Source organism: Zophobas morio, unplaced genomic scaffold (assembly GCF_036711695.1).
Source record: "Zophobas morio isolate AGI-343-1 ecotype UQ-CSIRO unplaced genomic scaffold, CSIRO_AGI_Zmor_V1 ptg000005l, whole genome shotgun sequence".
Taxonomy (NCBI): Eukaryota; Metazoa; Arthropoda; class Insecta; order Coleoptera; family Tenebrionidae; genus Zophobas; species Zophobas morio.
In genome coordinates this window covers 4,091,838-4,110,017 of record NW_026972110.1, presented here as the reverse complement: position 1 = coordinate 4,110,017, position 18,180 = coordinate 4,091,838, and the positions used below count along the sequence as shown (strand labels likewise).

At 31.9% G+C, this 18,180-nt stretch overlaps 1 protein-coding gene across 1 annotated transcript in view; it reads right to left on the bottom strand.

Annotated features, from left to right (window-relative positions):
* Positions 1–18,180, bottom strand: part of LOC135122053 (uncharacterized) — a 51,757-nt gene that overhangs the window by 1,448 nt on the left and 32,129 nt on the right. The window contains exons 2-3 of the mRNA XM_064046306.1: positions 9,622–9,951; positions 5,570–6,016 (exon numbers count right to left, since the gene is read on the bottom strand). Of these exons, the coding sequence (XP_063902376.1) occupies positions 5,570–6,016; positions 9,622–9,951 (777 nt within the window). The remainder of the gene's footprint in view (positions 1–5,569; positions 6,017–9,621; positions 9,952–18,180) is intronic.

Genomic DNA, 18,180 nt, shown 5'->3' with positions numbered 1-18,180 from the left:
CAACAGTAATGTAGGTAACCTGTTGTGGTGACTAGATTTGAATTAATATTTCGCACTAAAAAAAAACAACGGCGCGAAATCGCATTTGAATAATTTGAATTTGAAAAAAAAAATCAATTAAGAAAATCGTTAAACATAGGCAACCATGTGCAAGTTTAGTTCCTTTTTGGTAGTTGGTAGTTCTGCTAGGAAATATGTAGGTAGAGGGTTGGCAGTGAAGTTTACTTGTTTGCTAGAGGGTAGGTAGCGCGTCACTGTTGTTTTGGTTTGGCGAGTGAAAGCATGCGGTAAGAAACCTAGGTTAAGTTTAGTTGGTTTGGTAGTTAAAGAAAAAAGGGGAAGCCTTTGTTTAATAACAATTAATCGTAACGACGCCACAGTTTCCCCAACACGCGTAACTAATTCTTGCGGTTTTTCCAAGCGGAAATATGCGAATTTTCGACCGACGCTAACACGTGGTGTAAATTTGTTTTGTTGTTTGTAAATTCACAGTTCATGTTCGGATTTTAATCGTTACTGGTTCTAATACAATTTAACAGTCATGAGATTATTTAGATAAAGCACTTGCTAGGAGATTTCATGAAATTCACTTAGTAAGGACTCATCCTTTGTTTATCAAATCAGGAGTAAGATTGCTGGATGCTTATACTTAAGTGTTACATTATAACACATCTTCATTCCTCACACAGGATTGCTAATAGTTCATTTACGGCAGTTAAATCAACCTAACGTCCCATTCTGGGAAAAGGTCCGTGAAAGTGCGGTAGAATTTATAATATCGTAGACTGAGGTCGGAAGGATTAAATTTTTCCCCTTAGGAAGTTATTATCATCAAATCATCATCAACTCATCGAGACATATTTATTTCTGGCGATGTTGGAAATTACACCACCGAGGAGCATTTCTCGCGACGCTGGATACATTTTGTGTTTATTTATCATGTGTTTGTTTGGGATAAGCTGGAGACAGTCCACGATATAAACTCTCAAAGCTAATTGTTTTAAGTAATCAATCACTTGGATCATGGCATAATTTAATATAATGTGAATTCTTCGTTTGAATCGATGATAATGTGTGGCATTTTAACATCACGTAAATTCTTTGTTTGAATCGTTGATAAAGTGTGACAAATATTGACCTCGTGTAATTTTGCGAGCTTTGCAATTTTTCGCCTCATACAATTTTTCTCTATCTCGCAATTTTAGCCTCAGTAAATTTCTTTGCTGTACAATTTATATTGAACTTTTTATCTGCACAAGTTTTACTTCACACCTGATCTTTTTACTTCCCGAGCGTAAGCAAAGGAAGTATTGTAATCGAGTCCGTCGGCCGACTCTCTACTTTTACGTTTTCTCGATCTTTCATGACCCCTAGAAGACGAAGAAATAGGTCTCCCATTTCCGTCTGTCTGTCCGTCTGTCCGTCCGTCTGTCCGTCTGTCCGTCTGTCCGTCCGTCTGTCCGTCCGTCTGTCCGTCTGTTGTCCCGGATTTTTATTAGACAGATAATCTCCGAAAGTACTCGACCGATTGTTGTGAAATTTTGTACTTACGAGTATATTAAGAATATCATGTAGATGGTAAAACGCTAACCAAAATTTGTCTAATCATCCCCACCACTAATGCGATGACGTCACTTCAAAATTGTACATAGTAAATGGGTTTTCAATTGTATAAAATAACATAGTCCTACACATGTAGTTTACAACTCCGAATCGACTTTTCACTCGAAACGTCCAGATTTTTGGAAAAAAAATCAAAATTATAAAACAACATTTTGAAATTTAATTTTTAATCTGCTAACCAGAATGCTTTGAAATGTTGCAGATGTTTTAAGGCTATAAAGAGCATCATAAATCTTTAGTCAAAAAATATTTGCTTATCCCCTCCAAAAACTTGATGACGTCAGCTCAAAAGTTTGTGGAATAAATCATATCTAAAATGTACAAAATATGATGAGTCTGTACTTGTGATCTATCACTCCATTCATATTTTTTGGATTTGCATATACAGGGTGACTCAAAAAAATTAATGAATGCGTAAATTTATTTTACTAATTTACTCAGAAACTACAAAACCGAATGCTTTGAAATCTTGCAGATGTTTTAAGGTTATGAAGAGCATAATAAATGTTTAGTCAAAATATATTTGCTTATCCCCTCCAAAAAATTGATGACGTCAGCTCGAAAATTTGCCGAATAAATCCTATCTAAACTGTAAAAATATGATGAGTCTGTACTTGTAATTTATCACTCCATTCATATTTTTTGGATTTGCATATACAGGGTGACTCAAAAAAATTAATGAACGCGTAAATATATTTTATTGATTTAATCAGGAACTACAAAACCGAATGCTCTGAAATCTTGCAGATGTTTTAAGGTCATAAAGAGCATAATAAATGTTTAGTCAAAATATATTTGCTTATCCCCTCCAAAAACTTGATGACGTCAGCTCGAAAGTTTGCCGAATAAATCCTATCTAAACTGTAAAAATATGATGAGTCTGTACTTGTAATTTATCACTCCATTCATATTTTTTGGATTTGCATATACAGGGTGACTCAAAAAAATTAATGAACGCGTAAATATATTTTATTGATTTAATCAGGAACTACAAAACCGAATGCTCTGAAATCTTGCAGATGTTTTAAGGTCATAAAGAGCATAATAAATGTTTAGTCAAAATATATTTGCTTATCCCCTCCAAAAACTTGATGACGTCAGCTCGAAAGTTTGCCGAATAAATCCTATCTAAACTGTACAAAATATGATGAGTCTGTACTTGTGATTTATCACTCCATTGATTTTTTTTTGGATTTGCATATACAGGGTGACTCAAAAAAATTAATGAATGCGTAAATTTATTTTATTGATTTACTCAGGAACTACAAAACCGAATTCTTTGAAATCCACTGCGAAAAAAAAAAACATAATAGGCATGCAGTCGTCACGTTTCCGACAGCGAGGGAAGTACTGTCTAAACTCTTTAGACCAATTTTTTGTTTTTGTAAATCGTTGCTAGTTTTTTTTTTTCATGTAAATATTTTGTTCATTAATGCTTCCATCATATGAATTGTCTGCTATCCAATCTTAAAACCATATAAGAATTCTTTGCTGTTTAAAATTTCACCAGAGTGTATGGCGAATTTAAATGTTGTTTACTTATTGTTCTTTTTGAAACTTTAACACTTTTTCAGTTGTAGTTTAATATCAGAGTTACAGAAATTGAACATTTAAATGGAATTGAGGTAAATAACACAGAAACACGTGGCGGAAGCGGAGTGCGCGGTTCCTTGTCGAGTTGGCGGTCGCGCCATCTGCACGAAAAACGGAGGGTTTGAATAGAAGTCACAGGAGCGGTCGAGATGATGTGACGCTGTCAGCATATCTATAGCCGTAATTTTCAACCACGAGTTTGCGACGTAACGGCCTGCTCGTACGACACGTTCGTAATGGAGGGGTGCTGTGCAGCAGTGCTTGCCGATAGAATAGAATCACCGTCGTGGGGGGAGAACAACCAGGAGCCCCAAACTCCGCTCGTGCTACAACGCCATGGGTATTTTTGCTGTTCTCTAGAATGGAATTGATATAGTTCGATCGCCACACTCTTATAGCGCTCTGGTGCCGCTGTCGCTGCATAGAGTGTTTATTGAAATTTTGTTCTCTTGTTGACTGCCATAATTTTAAATTTGCCGCCACACGTAATAACTTGTGTATTTGCATCCAGTTACTTTAATTACGATTTTTTTCTTTGTTTTTCTTAAATTTGTGATTTTCAAATATTTGCATTGATTCAAAAATTTGATTTCATTCAAAGTTAGGCAAGTTTTTTTCTAGCTGAGCATTAATGGTGTCTTCAACCGGCACAACTTAGTCGCAGCTTTTTTTCTTTTTTTTTTGTCAGTGGAGGAATAAATGATCTTGTATCCTTCATATATTTTGTGTTTTATTTAGCGGTACTTTTCCAACCTTGGGGTCGACCACTTGCATCTGAACGGATTTCGTCACAAAAAAAAAATAAACACAATGTAGGATTGCATTTTGTTAGACGATCACTGCCAAGGCCAAATTTTTGAATTTTTGAATTTTTCGCGGGCTTTCAATTTTTTTGGGTTATCACACTGTATATTCCCTCTTTTTTTGGTCTTTACTCGATTAAAGGGATTTCTTAGGTGCAATGGTTCACTAAATAATAAAGGAAGTAAGAAAAGATTATAATAATTGTAAACTAAAATATTTCTTTTTTTAAGAATAATTTAAAGTTTCATTTTTTCTTCTATCTGATTAATTAATACTTTTCTATAAGTACAGAAAAATGCTTGCTAATCTTTTTTGAAAATACGTTATCAACAATATAGAGTTTTACAGTTGTATGCAAAAACATGGAACACCAACGTTAATAGGTTTCGTACCTAAGATTTATGCTTTGTGTTGCTGTTGGGATTTCCAAGATAATTGAGGAGTCATCAAAATCTTTATAGACAGAGGTACGCACAAGTGTCACTATTAATTTTTTTATATTGTAAGAATAAGGTAAGTACGTAATAACTTGCGGTTTAAAGCTATTTTCATCAGAGGAGAAGTCTAACAGATTAATAAAACGAGTTATCCGTAAGGAATAGAATCAATTTTCGAGTAAAGCCTTCATGAGATTTTGAATTTAATGTTAAGAGTTCATTAGTGAAAATATTCTCCAATATTTGATGTACTTTACCCCACTTTTACATATTTTTTGTCGTTATAACTTACAAGTAGGTGGGTAGCACAACCTTGGCAGTTGTGAGTATAACATAAGTAAATGCAGTGTTGTATTTTTTTACAGACACCTAAGTAAATAAAAAGTATTTCGGCACTTCGGGCCACGAAAATTTCACAACCCTGAAAGGTGATGGAAATTTACAAATATTGCTGTTGCATATTTACATTAAAAAGAAAAAAACAAAAGGAATAGTATTCAACAAAAGCTCCGATGAATTTATGAAACTAATGAAAAAATATAAGTGTTACACTGAACAAAACAAAGTAATTACTAATTACATTCGTTTTTTTTTCAGTACCCATATGCTGGAAAAACTGAAACTCCTAGCTTTAAAAAAAGAGAAATTATAATCTTTTGGTTTTAATGAAGGTAAGGTTTTACCGATTAAAAAGAAATCTAGCGCAGTGAGATGTTGTACACCTTTTAAGAACAACCTACTTATTTCACTTCCTTATATTTAATTAGATGAAATTATTATTACGAATGACGTACTCATCCATTGAACTGGTTTCTTACTCACACAGTGAAACTTGCACTCCTTTAGATACTTTCTTTGGCGTCTTGTATTCTATATGTATAATTTATTAAGAATAATTTATCGTATTGTTTAACACATTTATGACTCACCGTGTTTTCGTTTTAGAACAACCGGAGTGTGACAGTAAGAAACTTTCTCGCAACCATTCAGAACTAAGCAAATTACTCATGAAATTACCTACACATTCATTTTCGTATTCTTCCGACAAAAATGTATTACCGAGACTACTTTGATTCCGCTACATCACAATATTGTTCGATACTCAGACTCACCTAACGCTTCAGGTTTTTGTAACAGCCGTCCAGTTCTCAAATTACGTCCTCGCCTTCCTAAAGAATTATCTTCTTCATATGGTACCGGAGCCATGTGCGCTTGTCCGCGACCGGAATGTCCCGTTGGTAAGTTTATTCCGGCACGTACTGTCAGCGTTTCCGGTTGATACGAACACAACACTAGAAATCGCCTAGTGCTGTGAGTCAAAATTGGTAGATTTTCTTGAACAATAACGAAAGTAGCGACAGTAGTTTCATTTACTTGACTACCACATTCTGTGTGATTGATCCTTAGGGTGTATATATCACGAGGACTAGTAACATCACCATCTAACGCACAACGTTCACCGTCTGCTGCTTCAACAGCAATTCGTCCACCAAAAAAGGGACCTGTTGAGACTTCAATTTCACTGGCATCGGGAAGACATTGCGTGGCTTTGGCTGAAACTGAAAGAAATTCAAATTGAAATAATTAAATTATTATTGATTTTAAATAGAAACGGTATTTTAATCGTTCCTTGTTGCTAAAAATTATAGTTGCTCTTGCAACCGCACGTGTTAAATCGCACATACATATTTAAATGCATATTAAACCTATTAAAATAAATGAGTCATTTAACGTAGCCATTAATTATCCAGGTGTTTAACTACATAGTCAGATGATCAGTTGACAACAAAGTGGTCATTACAAATTTTTGTTTTCAGTGATGTACTGAAACAAAAACTAGAATAATTAATCAAAGCATTCTTAAAATAACTGTTCAGTTTTGAACTAATGCCCAAGAACATTCTTTTAGTTGCTTTAGTAAATAGTACTTGATTCTAATTATTGTTAAAGCTTTTACCCATTTGTTACCTTGACGAGAATCCGTAGATAGCATTTTCTATTGTGTGCACTATTACACGAAATGTAAAGTGCATTAACTCATCAAATGGACGTCCGTATGTATGTATGTATGTTTTGGCATCTAAGTCTTTTAAATAATGACAGTAATTAGTTGGTGTGTTTTTTATCAGGATATAACGGTGTTGTTGTATTAACTAGCCTGTGGTCTCGATTGTTGTGCTAAATTGTTATCACCATCGGGATAAAGAAGTTTAGCTTTCATCAAATAGCAACCGACGTTTTCCATTTGTCAGCCTGACCTGAATAATGTGTCTTTGATCGTAATGTCTAAGTGTGCAGATATTTGTTTTTTATTTTTGATCAAACTCCAAAAACTTGATCTACATTTAAGCCAGGTGTATAAACACATGGCTTAAAACCGTAAACGAGTTGTGGGAGTGAAGAGAATGTTCGTTGTGGATTTTAAATCTTAGTAATATGTCATTTTCTTGTAAGGGTAGAATGTAGCAATCGCCAATTTTTTCAAAAAATAACTACAAACATAAAGTCACATTAGAGTTCATTCTATTGGCGACATTTTTTATACACCATTAGATGAGCTTCATAACGATATGTTAACCGAATTTTCAACGGAAAATGTTGATAAATATAGTTAAAGGATGTTACAAATAATTAACAATTTAATTTTTCACGTTATGTATAAATTTATTAAAACTTTTTAAGATTGACATTACATAATTTGTGATGTTTTTTATTTTGCCATAGGAAAAATTGTATCTGTAACAGGAGTGAAAAATTTATGTAGCCCTTATTCTAGCTTTTCATTTTCGTTTAACTCTAATCTTAGGTTTTGTTTTATTTTTCGTTCTGGATTCATAAGTAACTATTATTAGAGAATCGGTCTGAATAAATACATCTATATAACTTGGGGATTGAGTGCATGGTATAATACTTCCACGGGGCACAAAGGTGTAATATAGCCACAAAATACGTGAATAACCATATTTTTCTATAGTCGGCAGGATATATTGTATTACTTTAAAACTGTTCAAAAATGAAGTTCAAATATTTGAAAAAAATAGTCGGTATTCGTGTTACATACAACTAAATATTTGAAACAATTTATTAAGTTGTAAAAAGGGGTCAAATTTTATATGAAACAAAAAAAAATGTGTGCTGATAAACTTTAATATAAACATCAATAGAAACTAATACGTCCGTTCCTGTAATTAAATCGCTTTTATTTGTTATGTAGTCGAATTTTTTATGGATTTTTTTATGATGTAGCGGGTTCCGATGATCGGTAATAAAATAGTTATTTGTGCAACTATACGTTAAGTGATACTTTGGCAAACGAGAACTGTTTTTTTTTGAGACGCTAGAGAAAAGTTAAAAAATCATTCAAAAATCCTAAGACGTTGTGAGAATTGATTTTTTTTTTCCACAGTGAAATAAATTTTGTGGTAACAATTTAACTTTGTGCTTTTTATATTTTAGAGAAAAAATACTTAAAACGTGGTCTAAGGTAATTTAGATAGAACTTTTTTCTTCTGCCCCTGAAGTTCAATCAAACAAATCAACCTTCCATGTTAAAATAAAGATATGTGTGAACTGTTATTAGAGTATAAGTAAAAAAGCATCTTATGCATGCTTCAAATGAGTTTCTCATAACAAAATGTTGCGATGATGTCATCAACTTTTTAGAAAGGACACATACTCTTTGTTCGAAAAAAAGCCCAAGTCCGCAGCTGTCTTATTTTTTCAAATACAGCACTGTGTGATATGTCAAATTAAATCGTTTTAAATGTGCAACGATGGGATTTAAAAAAATAGCTTTTAACGTTTTTGTCTACGACGTCCAAAATTTTTTTATGTATTTTTTGGAGATTCCTGTAGACAATTTTTTCTGAATTCATTAATAAATCATACTATTTTATTAAAAAACACTGGACAAGATGAGAAAGTCAGATTCTCATGGATCAATGAAAAGCACTGGGAATAAGACGTTCACATGTCACCGTCATTTGTCCAGGTTTTTTTTTTAATACAATCGTACCTTTATAATTTCAGACATTAATAATTTGCAATAAAATTTTGTGTTGACTTATTGTTATTTTCGTGTGGAAGAAATTTAATTTTCAAATTTAAGCAGGTACCCAAATAATTGTGTTAATAAATTCTTCATAGTCGTCTTAATACAAAAATAAAATTAATTTTTAACACAACTTTTCAACAAAACATGACAACATTATACATCAATGTACAAAAATATAGGGTGTATGAAGATATAAGGCCGCGGAGTTTTAATTGAGATATGAAATATGATACCTTTAATGAAATTTTCTGATGACGTCAATTTTTTAGTGGATAAAAGTAGTAATTTTGACACATATGATGCTAATAAAAATAGTAATGTGTTCCCAAAATTTTTGGGCAAAGTGGATACGCCGTTTTTGATTGAAAGAGTTATTAACTGATTCCTCGTCCTGTCTAAACGATTATAACTAAATAACATAAAAATATATAATAAAATAACTAAAAATATTCTACTAAGAGCATTGGATCTCAAAGCATATTTTAAAGAAGAGATGAATATATTTTAATTTGTGTTCTGTAAAAAAAGTTGTTTTGTAGCTCATAAAATAAGTTGCAAAATTGGCTGAAATATTAAGCCATTAGTATCTTAAAACTTTTGAGAAATGTAAATATAACACTATAAATTTTAGGGGAGAATTACTTAATAAAATTTTGAGATGACGTAATCAAGTTTTTAGGAGGAACGAATAATTCAATTCTGATCTTGCTCATCATAACTTTTAGGTGCATATAAAATTTCAAAGCGTCTAAATTAAGTTGTGTAATTTTCTTATACAATTTTTAAATTTTCCCAGAACGTACATTGATACAACTTTCGTTTAGCGTTTTACCAAAAACATAATATTCTTAAAATATATTGAAATTTCATGACAGTCAGTTCAGTAGTTTTTGAAGATATAAAATCGTCAACCGACGTTCGCAGATGGAAACGGGAAACCTAATTTTTCATTTTTTAAAAACTATGAATTTGTCAAAAGGATGCTACACTTTCCTAACTTACTACAGCCATGAAGTAAAAATCTAGCAAACTATTTTTTTTATATAAAATTTTGAAGTACATTTTTTCTTTTGTCAGTGCAGTTAGATATAATTTCAAAATAATACTTACATCCTTTGGTAGGAATAACAATAATATTTTGATATTTGTCATCTCCTGCTCTGTCTTCTCGTTCTCCCTGCTCTTTTGCCTTCTTGATCTCAAATGAATAAGTTGTGGCCATTCTAAGTCCTTTCACATCAGCAGTGTAAATTTTAACTTGATCATCTATCTCATTTTCTTCCGCCTCTGTCACTAACTGTGTTCTACACCTCTGTGCACCCCATGTTTGAAGTTCACAGTATCTGATTTGAAATTCAGGCTGTGAATCACCTTGATCATGAGCTTCCCAGTGAAGTCGTACCTTCCTATAATCCGGTTCACCAGCAAGATTTTTGATATCTGTAAAAAATTAATGTGATTTCGTTAGTAAAACAGCGTAGTTGTTGAACGAATGCGTTGGTTATGGTCTCAATTTTTTGTCGCAAAAATGAATAAGGTAACCTGGTTAAGATAATTTACATTAATTGTTTCTACATCTTCATTCCGTTATTGTGTTAGTTTGGGAACGTGAAGTACCTAATTAAGGCTACATCAGTCATATGGTGTGACGATGACATTCCAGTCAGGGACAAAAGTGACAAACAATTAACTGCTTGAAATAAAACCACCGTTTCACTGTTAAGACGATTGGAGAAATATGTAACGCTTATCAGCTTTCATTATAACGGATAATACACATTAGATAATGGTCCTTTTTTCCATGTTCTCCCGTTAGTAATGTTAGAAACAGTTACTAGTCGCTATGGTGGGTTTTGTATAACAATCCCATTCATCAAGTGACCTTCTATTGCTATGCACAATCATGGTTCAGTGGTTTCATTTGGCCTATTGTTAAAATATTTAATTAACTATTACTTTCTTAAATGAATTCGGAAACGATGAGAAAAAGTTCAACAATTAACGTACTAATCAAGTTGTTAAATTTGTTCGTAGCAGTCACTGTTATTTCTTAATAAGTTATTTACAATTATCGTTGTTAACTAACTCAGCTACATATAAATTTTTCTTTACACAATAATTACTTCTTTATTGCAATTTTTCACTTGAAGAACACTCACGGTCATTTGAAATTACTCAGTGAGATTCAACGACTCACAAACCTGTAAGGAGAATTTATTGATGTGGAAATATTTTGTTAAAGGTGAAAATGTTATGTATTTTATTTCTTATTTCAGTGGACCAAAGTGTATGCAAGTGCTTAGCTGTTATGTAACTCATCGAGTACTGTCATGAACTTTTAACTTTAATAATAATAATTATTATTTGTATATCTAACTGAGTGACATTTTATCAAAATAACCAGTTGTTATTACTATGTGCCGTATTCTGATATTTAGCGTTAGTGAATATAAATTAAGACATTTATTAGAATTTTATGATATAGTTTTCATAATAAACTAGCGACAATGCTAAACATTTTTAGTGAAGTTGTCAAGTTCACCATTTATATTTTGCAAATATTTAATAAATAATAATAGATAATAATGGAACATTAATGTAAGTTAGAATTGTAAATAAATTTGGAAGTAATTTTGTTGTTCTAGCGTTTATCAAGTTAACAAAATAAATATTAACATAAATTCAATAAATAATCATTTTTGCAGTAAATCTGCATACGATACTCATATTTTTGTAAAATTTTTGTTGATTAAAGTGCTGGTAAAGGTTATTTATTTTGTTGTAGAACACACTACCACTTTTGTATTAAAGTACATAATATTACACTGTTTACGGTTTATTATAAAATGTGGGTAGTTTACGTTATTACAGTAAGTGTGGAATTTTTACTTTATCCACAAAACGTTTTACCTATTTACAAATAAAGAACAAATTATAAAGGTGAAATATGCGGTGCATGCATTATTTTCCTTATTATTAGTCTCTAGAAGAATATTGTAACTTCCTCATTAGTGTAAGAACAATTTATGACAACAAGAAGATTAAAAGCTATGTTGAATTCCGCATAACTGTTAACATTTTGTGAGTTTATTTAGTAACTAATTTTTATTGTGACATTGGCAATATGGCAATGCTGAATTAGTTTTCGTTCTAGTATCTGACTAATAGTAGTTTCCGTGGACGATAAACTGATGTTTACGAGAAGTTAAATTCTATTGTACATAGTTTCAGCACATTTTTTGAAAATGAATATCGCATCTCCCTTTTCATTTAAATGGAAATGTATGCGTTTTGTTGCTTAAAAACAATTATAGCCTATTAACCCAGCTTACGCTCGGGGACTACCCTGGACAATTGTACTATACTATAATTATAAGACACTGTGTCATAGACTGCTCTGTAGTAAATGTTAATGAAGCTTTTGTTGTTTATTAGTTTTGTAAAGACTTTATACCAAAGAGTTATTAGATATTATTTGTGAAGTCTACAACGCACATCAATTTGGTCTTCCCGTTATGAGTTAATATCTACTAATTCCCAGAACCTTGGCGTACAACCACATCTTTATATCACAACTATTTGATATTAAATTTAAATTTGCTGCAGTCATTTAACTTTACGTCAGATATTGAAATCTTTTATAGTCTTAAATAGTTCTTCATGACAGACTGATCATACACTGTAATATATAACAATAGCTCTATCATCAGTGTACATAAAGACTCTATCATCGTTTATGAATTCTGGCAGATCGTTGTTGAACAGCACAAAGGTTAGTGGGTCCCTTACGCTACTCTGCGGAGTATCAATATTAATGGAACATTTTTTGCGTCGATCTTACAGGTAGCTACACAATACAAATATGAGACGTTAAAATAGTCCGCTTTTTTGATGTATATATTTAGGTATCAGTGTTATACTCTAAATATGTGTTAAATTGCTAGTTAACAGTTAACTCAGTTATATCGAAAACGTTTCGTTCTTTGTACCATTCCATCAATTTATTTTCTTAATTTTGTATGGTTATCATAAATGTATCTCCTATTAATATCAATACGACAGAAGGGACCTACTTCCTATTTATATGAAATATTCTTTAGGTTTATGTTACACAGATAAGCCGTTTTGATTCAATAATAACATTACAGACGCAGCAGCGGAATCTAAGAATATTATTTCTTATTCTTTTTTTAATTTTTATGGTTTCTTAACAATGCAAAATAAAGATATCTGATTCAATAGAACCATGGGAGTTCGCGCTGAGTAAATTTCAATGAACCATTTGTTGAGAGACAGTTAATTCAATTTTCCTGGACAGTTGCAGTTGATTCGATGGAAGTACCATCACCACGTTCGTGTATACCGAGCAGGCGAAAGTTAATAACGGCGGTTCAGATCACTGTATTTTTTTTACATATGGCTATTAATCTGTGGTAATTTTTAATAACTTGATAAATAAGCCCAAATTAATATGTCGTTGAGTCTTTTAATTTTTTATGCTTTCGAACAAAAATGTTCGATGTGCTGTTTTGTTACAAAGTACTACTGTCAGCACAATGACTGGAAATAGTGCAATTAAAAGTAATGCATTACTGTAATTGAATTACATTAATTAGTATTGACTAATTGCAATTAATCAGTGTTTTCTCGTAACCTGAGGAAATGTTTCCGATTTAAGAATGTATTTTTTTATTACTTATGAAAATAGTTATTGGTATTAAGAAAAGGCGTGAATACAGAAGCAAGTAAAAGAGGGCTTTTGATTTATGTCGCATTAAAAGTTTGAAGAGTTGTAAAATGATGACTTACCGAATTTTCATCGCAATCGAATGAATGGTTACGAACGTATACGGGACAAGCACACATTAATTTGTATACATAAGAGAAGAAGAAGAAGAAGAAGAAGAAGAGGAAGACTACTGGAGAAAGTGCATTTCATCAACCTTGGCCTTTCGAATGTGTGCAAAGCCAAGCATTATAGACCGAGCGCAAATTAGAACCCGAGACGCGCAGCGTCGAGGGCTCTGAAGCGCGAGGTCTAGAAGTGGCTTTGCAACCGTGGTTAATATACTATTTTTTTCACTAGTAGAAACCATAAGACAATAAATTGAAAAAATAAACGTTCAATTTTTTGACGCAACATTATTTTGTTTTGATTTCTAATCAAACTTGATCTAAATTTTCAACACAAAGAAAACCGTTTACACTTGTCGCTGAGTTAATCATTTTATCTCCCACCGTCTACCAACTACCATACGTATACTCAAGTAATGTTAATAGCACACATTTATTCATTTTTTAAGAAATAATCACATCAAGTATTGCGTACATAACCTCAATCTTCTTATTGAACCCGTGGTCGCAAAAGTTGAATTTGCTCCCTCTAAATCAGTCGACAATTGCAAGCTTCATGGCTGCTAGTGAAAAAAGTAAATTACAATCCTTGGCGCAGCATCCTCAAATATACCACATTTTGATACGTATTTTTTTTATTTACATAAAAAAACTTGTGGTGAAAAGGTCTTTCAGAAGATGGCAACGTTCTTAAACTGATAAAATTTACCAATTTCTGTAGAGGTGGCAGTGGGACAATAATTCCAGCGTAAGGCACAGTTAATACCTATATTTTGCGATCAAGATTTTCAGCTTCTTTTGATATATGATAGTACAGATTAAAGGATATGACTAGTTTAGCAACAAGGCTTCAGTCAAATTGCACAGTAACAGTTCCAAAACATTAAAATCACGTTTGAAATCCAACGTTGATGCGACAAAAGATGCTGTTTAAAGGAATGATGAATATGTTAGCGATATTGGAGATTACTGGTTTGTTACTGGAGTTACTATATTTACTATATTGTGTTTGTTAAGGTTGCTGCAAATTCTAATTTAGCAGTTACGTTAACTTGTTGGTCTGGACAAATCATTTGTTTTGTCAAAAGCACCATGAAGCTCCTACATGCCAACAAGAAAAATTTTTCCAAATTTATGATATTAAAAAAAATTATAATACGATACTACAACTTTGTAAAAATGTTTATAATTAAGTTACGGAAAGGTGCTAATTTAAATTAATGTAATAATTTAAGAGTTCCGTGGAAAATTATATAGCGTCCACATTTGATTTTCTAAAGGTTAGTAAAAGATACGTCATTTTTAAAAATTAAATTTAAATTAATTTAAAAGTAACAACAACAGCTTACAGTTAGTAGTTCTGATCCTTCTCTCGAAGTGGCCATGTTTAATATCATATAAACGGTAAAACCAAACTCAGATTTTTTTTCTTAGTATGACGTTGGGGGTTACTACTAATATTCGTCACTTAATCAATATCAACACAATGTAATTTTCTTTCCTTGATTTTTTGGCTCTGATTATGGTACCAGAAGATAACGAAACATGTTAACCCTCTCTCTATAATACATTTTTACATATCGTCGACTTTTGTTTTATCGTTGATGTAATCATTTATAAATTTTGAAATATATAATGGAACGTTTCCTTTGGTTGTCATGTATAATAGTTAGCGTAACGATGGAGTAGTTACGTGTACAATTATTACGAGATAATGTCAATGGAAGAATATGGATTCTACAGAGCTTCTTATAAAAGTGTGGAACTAAGCCTCGAATTTTAAAAGAAATGTTTTGTCGTTCGTAAAGTCTATTTGGAGAAATCTTTTATCATCTGAAATATTATTTTTGATACGGTTTTGATATCGAGAATCGTTAACAGACTCAAGGAGTAAACTATGTGAATAACAAGTTTTGAACTTTGTTTTGAGATACTGTTTTTCATAAAAGACTTTTACGTTGCTTATACAGTAAATGTGAAATACTTATTAAGCGATAAATATAAACCATGCATGACTTTGTTTATACCATTGACCCAGTTGACATTAATTAATAACAGTTTCAAATGGAACCTAGCTAAAAGTACTTGGACATAATAATTTAATAAATTTATAGGATTATCAGATTAAAATTCAAACACAAATTGAGAGAAAAAACGATACTGTTATAAAAATTGTTTATGGTCGGATGTCTCTAAATGTAAACGAGGTTTCAGGTCGAACTCCACAGTTATGAATTTAGTGCTTTCTTAAAACAAGTACTTGTTTCGAGAAACCTCTGTCCTCATCTTCAGCTTGTTAAATCTAAATGGAAAAATTAAGACGTGATTAAAATGTAGGGCAAGCTTACCAAATGAAATGAAGTTTTTAACAGAAACAGAAAAACATGTTCTGTTATTGAAAGTACAAATGGCAATCATGTTATATTGCTTTTGGTGTAACATAGTTTCTTGAGTTGGTATTATGGATAGTTGGAAAGTGGGAAAAACATATGTCCTTGTTTTAGTAAAACACTAAATTCATAAATGTGTGTTATAATTTTTTAAAATCTTAATGAAGAAATTGGCAAGAGAAGAACAAAATTTGTAACTGTTGAAAATTAAACTTTGAAAACAAGTTGACAGTTAGTATTAATCATGTAGTTGTGTTAATTAGAGATAAGAAAAGATCAAATTTTCTGCCATACAAGGTTTAGCCAAGTGTATTCTTTAATTGGCATCGTATCGTACTACATATACGTTCACAGTCCCGAAATGAATGTTGAGATTTGCCCAACTAATTGTAATTGGAATGTAAAACTACAATAATAATTTTTAATTAACTGAAATCAGTGTGTTAAGAAGTCAGCATGTTGAAATTAAATTACTTTGCATAAATTTAAAATTCTTAACAGTTAATTAAATCTAGATGCATATGTAAATATGTACATGTAACAGTACTGATCAACTGACGCTGGTAGTATTTGTATATATATATATATATCTAGGCGGCAATTTGGCATCGAAAACATGCATATTGTAGGCAATTCGGTAACTTCGTGGTTACTTTCGCACCTGTGCCAAATTGCCACTTTCATCAAAGCGGAATTTTGGCATAAATAAACGTGAAATTTGACATCGTTGCACACGTTTTCTTATTTCATATGAGAACCTGGCTTGCTTGTCGATAATCTGCAATGTGCTGCCTCCATGCGAAACATGTTACTCATTAAAAGGAAATTTCGCACATTCACATGGCAGGCATTGCATTTGCATGTTTTAAAAGTTGTGGTTAGTCAAACTATTATTTTTGCCATAATATTACCCGATCGAGCCATAATCACGTATAAATACTTTTTTACAATAATCAAATTTAAGTGAGTTTTCGGAGTTGAGAGTAAAGACTGAAACAATATCAAAAATGATATTGTTTGGTATCCAGTCCAGTACAAGTTTTTCAGACACGATATTGTTGAACAACTGTATTGATGTTCACTTGTTTAAAATTAAACTTTCTAATTAGTGGAGAAAATTTTGTATCCATCAACTTCAGCAGAAAATTCACCAGAGGAGTGCCAATCAACCACTGAGACTATGAATACTCTCAACAACTGAAATTGTGTGAAGACTTTAGAACTCTTGAGTGAAAAATGGGCAGTGAAGACGTTTCAATTTTTCACTAGTTTTTGATTTTAAAAAATTCCTTGTCCTTTAAATTCTGTCGACTATTCGCCAGAGGAGTATTGGTCAGCTGCTGGAGTAAATGGTGATTTTATCAAAAACTGTGAACTAGAAATAAAATTTTTTGAGATGTCTTCAACCTTCTCTGTGAGGCAGTGAAACTATACAGTGTTCGTTAAGTTTTCTCAATTGGTGGAGTGACAAATAAAAGTGTGAAAATTATTTGCAAAAATTGGTTGAAAAAACGTCTTTAAATTTGTGTTAATATAGAAATTTTGTTGAGAACTACACAAACACATTTTCTGTCCTTTTTTCTATGTAAACTGTTCACATTTTAAATGTGTTGTTGAAAATGTTTCTTACTATTCAGGAAATTTGGCACCCTCGTTATTAATACAGTTTTTTTAGTAAAAATATTAATTTATAACACATTTGTTAAAGTTCTTTTTATAATTATGTTGGCCACTTCGAAAAAAAATTAGATGAATTTGCAGCAGTTGAAAAAGACGAAGTTCTCCTGTGTGCCAAACTTCCTTACTGTTAAGAGATGTCCTCGTAAATGCGCAAGTTTGGCAACCGTCCGAAAACTTAGTGTATTTTCAAAAAAATTGGTCTAAAGAGTTTAGACAGTACTTCCCTCGCTCTCAGAACCGTGTCTCTATGTCAATCATAGTTTCTTCTCATTAGAGTTCTGTCACGGGACATTTTAATGAAATTGCTTTCAGTCTGAAAGTCACGGCTCGTTCTTTATTTGATCAAAAATAAATTGACTGATTCATTAATTTTTTTGACCCACCCTGTAAAAGCAAATCTAAAAAATATGAATGCAAGGATAAACTACATGTATAGTCTGATCATATTTTGCACACTTTCAAAAGGATTTATTCGGCAAAATTTTGAGATGACGTAATCAATTTTTTGGGGTTGATAAACAAATACATTTTGATTAAAAAGTTACCATGCTTACAATAACTTTAAACCGTCTACAAGATTTAAAAGTATTCAGTTTTGTAATTCTTGATTTAATTAATAAAATAAATTAACTCGGTCATTAATTTTTTAAGGCACCCCGTATAAGCAAATCTAAAAAATATGAACGCAGTGATAAATCACAAGTACTGACTCATCATACTTTGCACATTTAAGATAGGATTTATT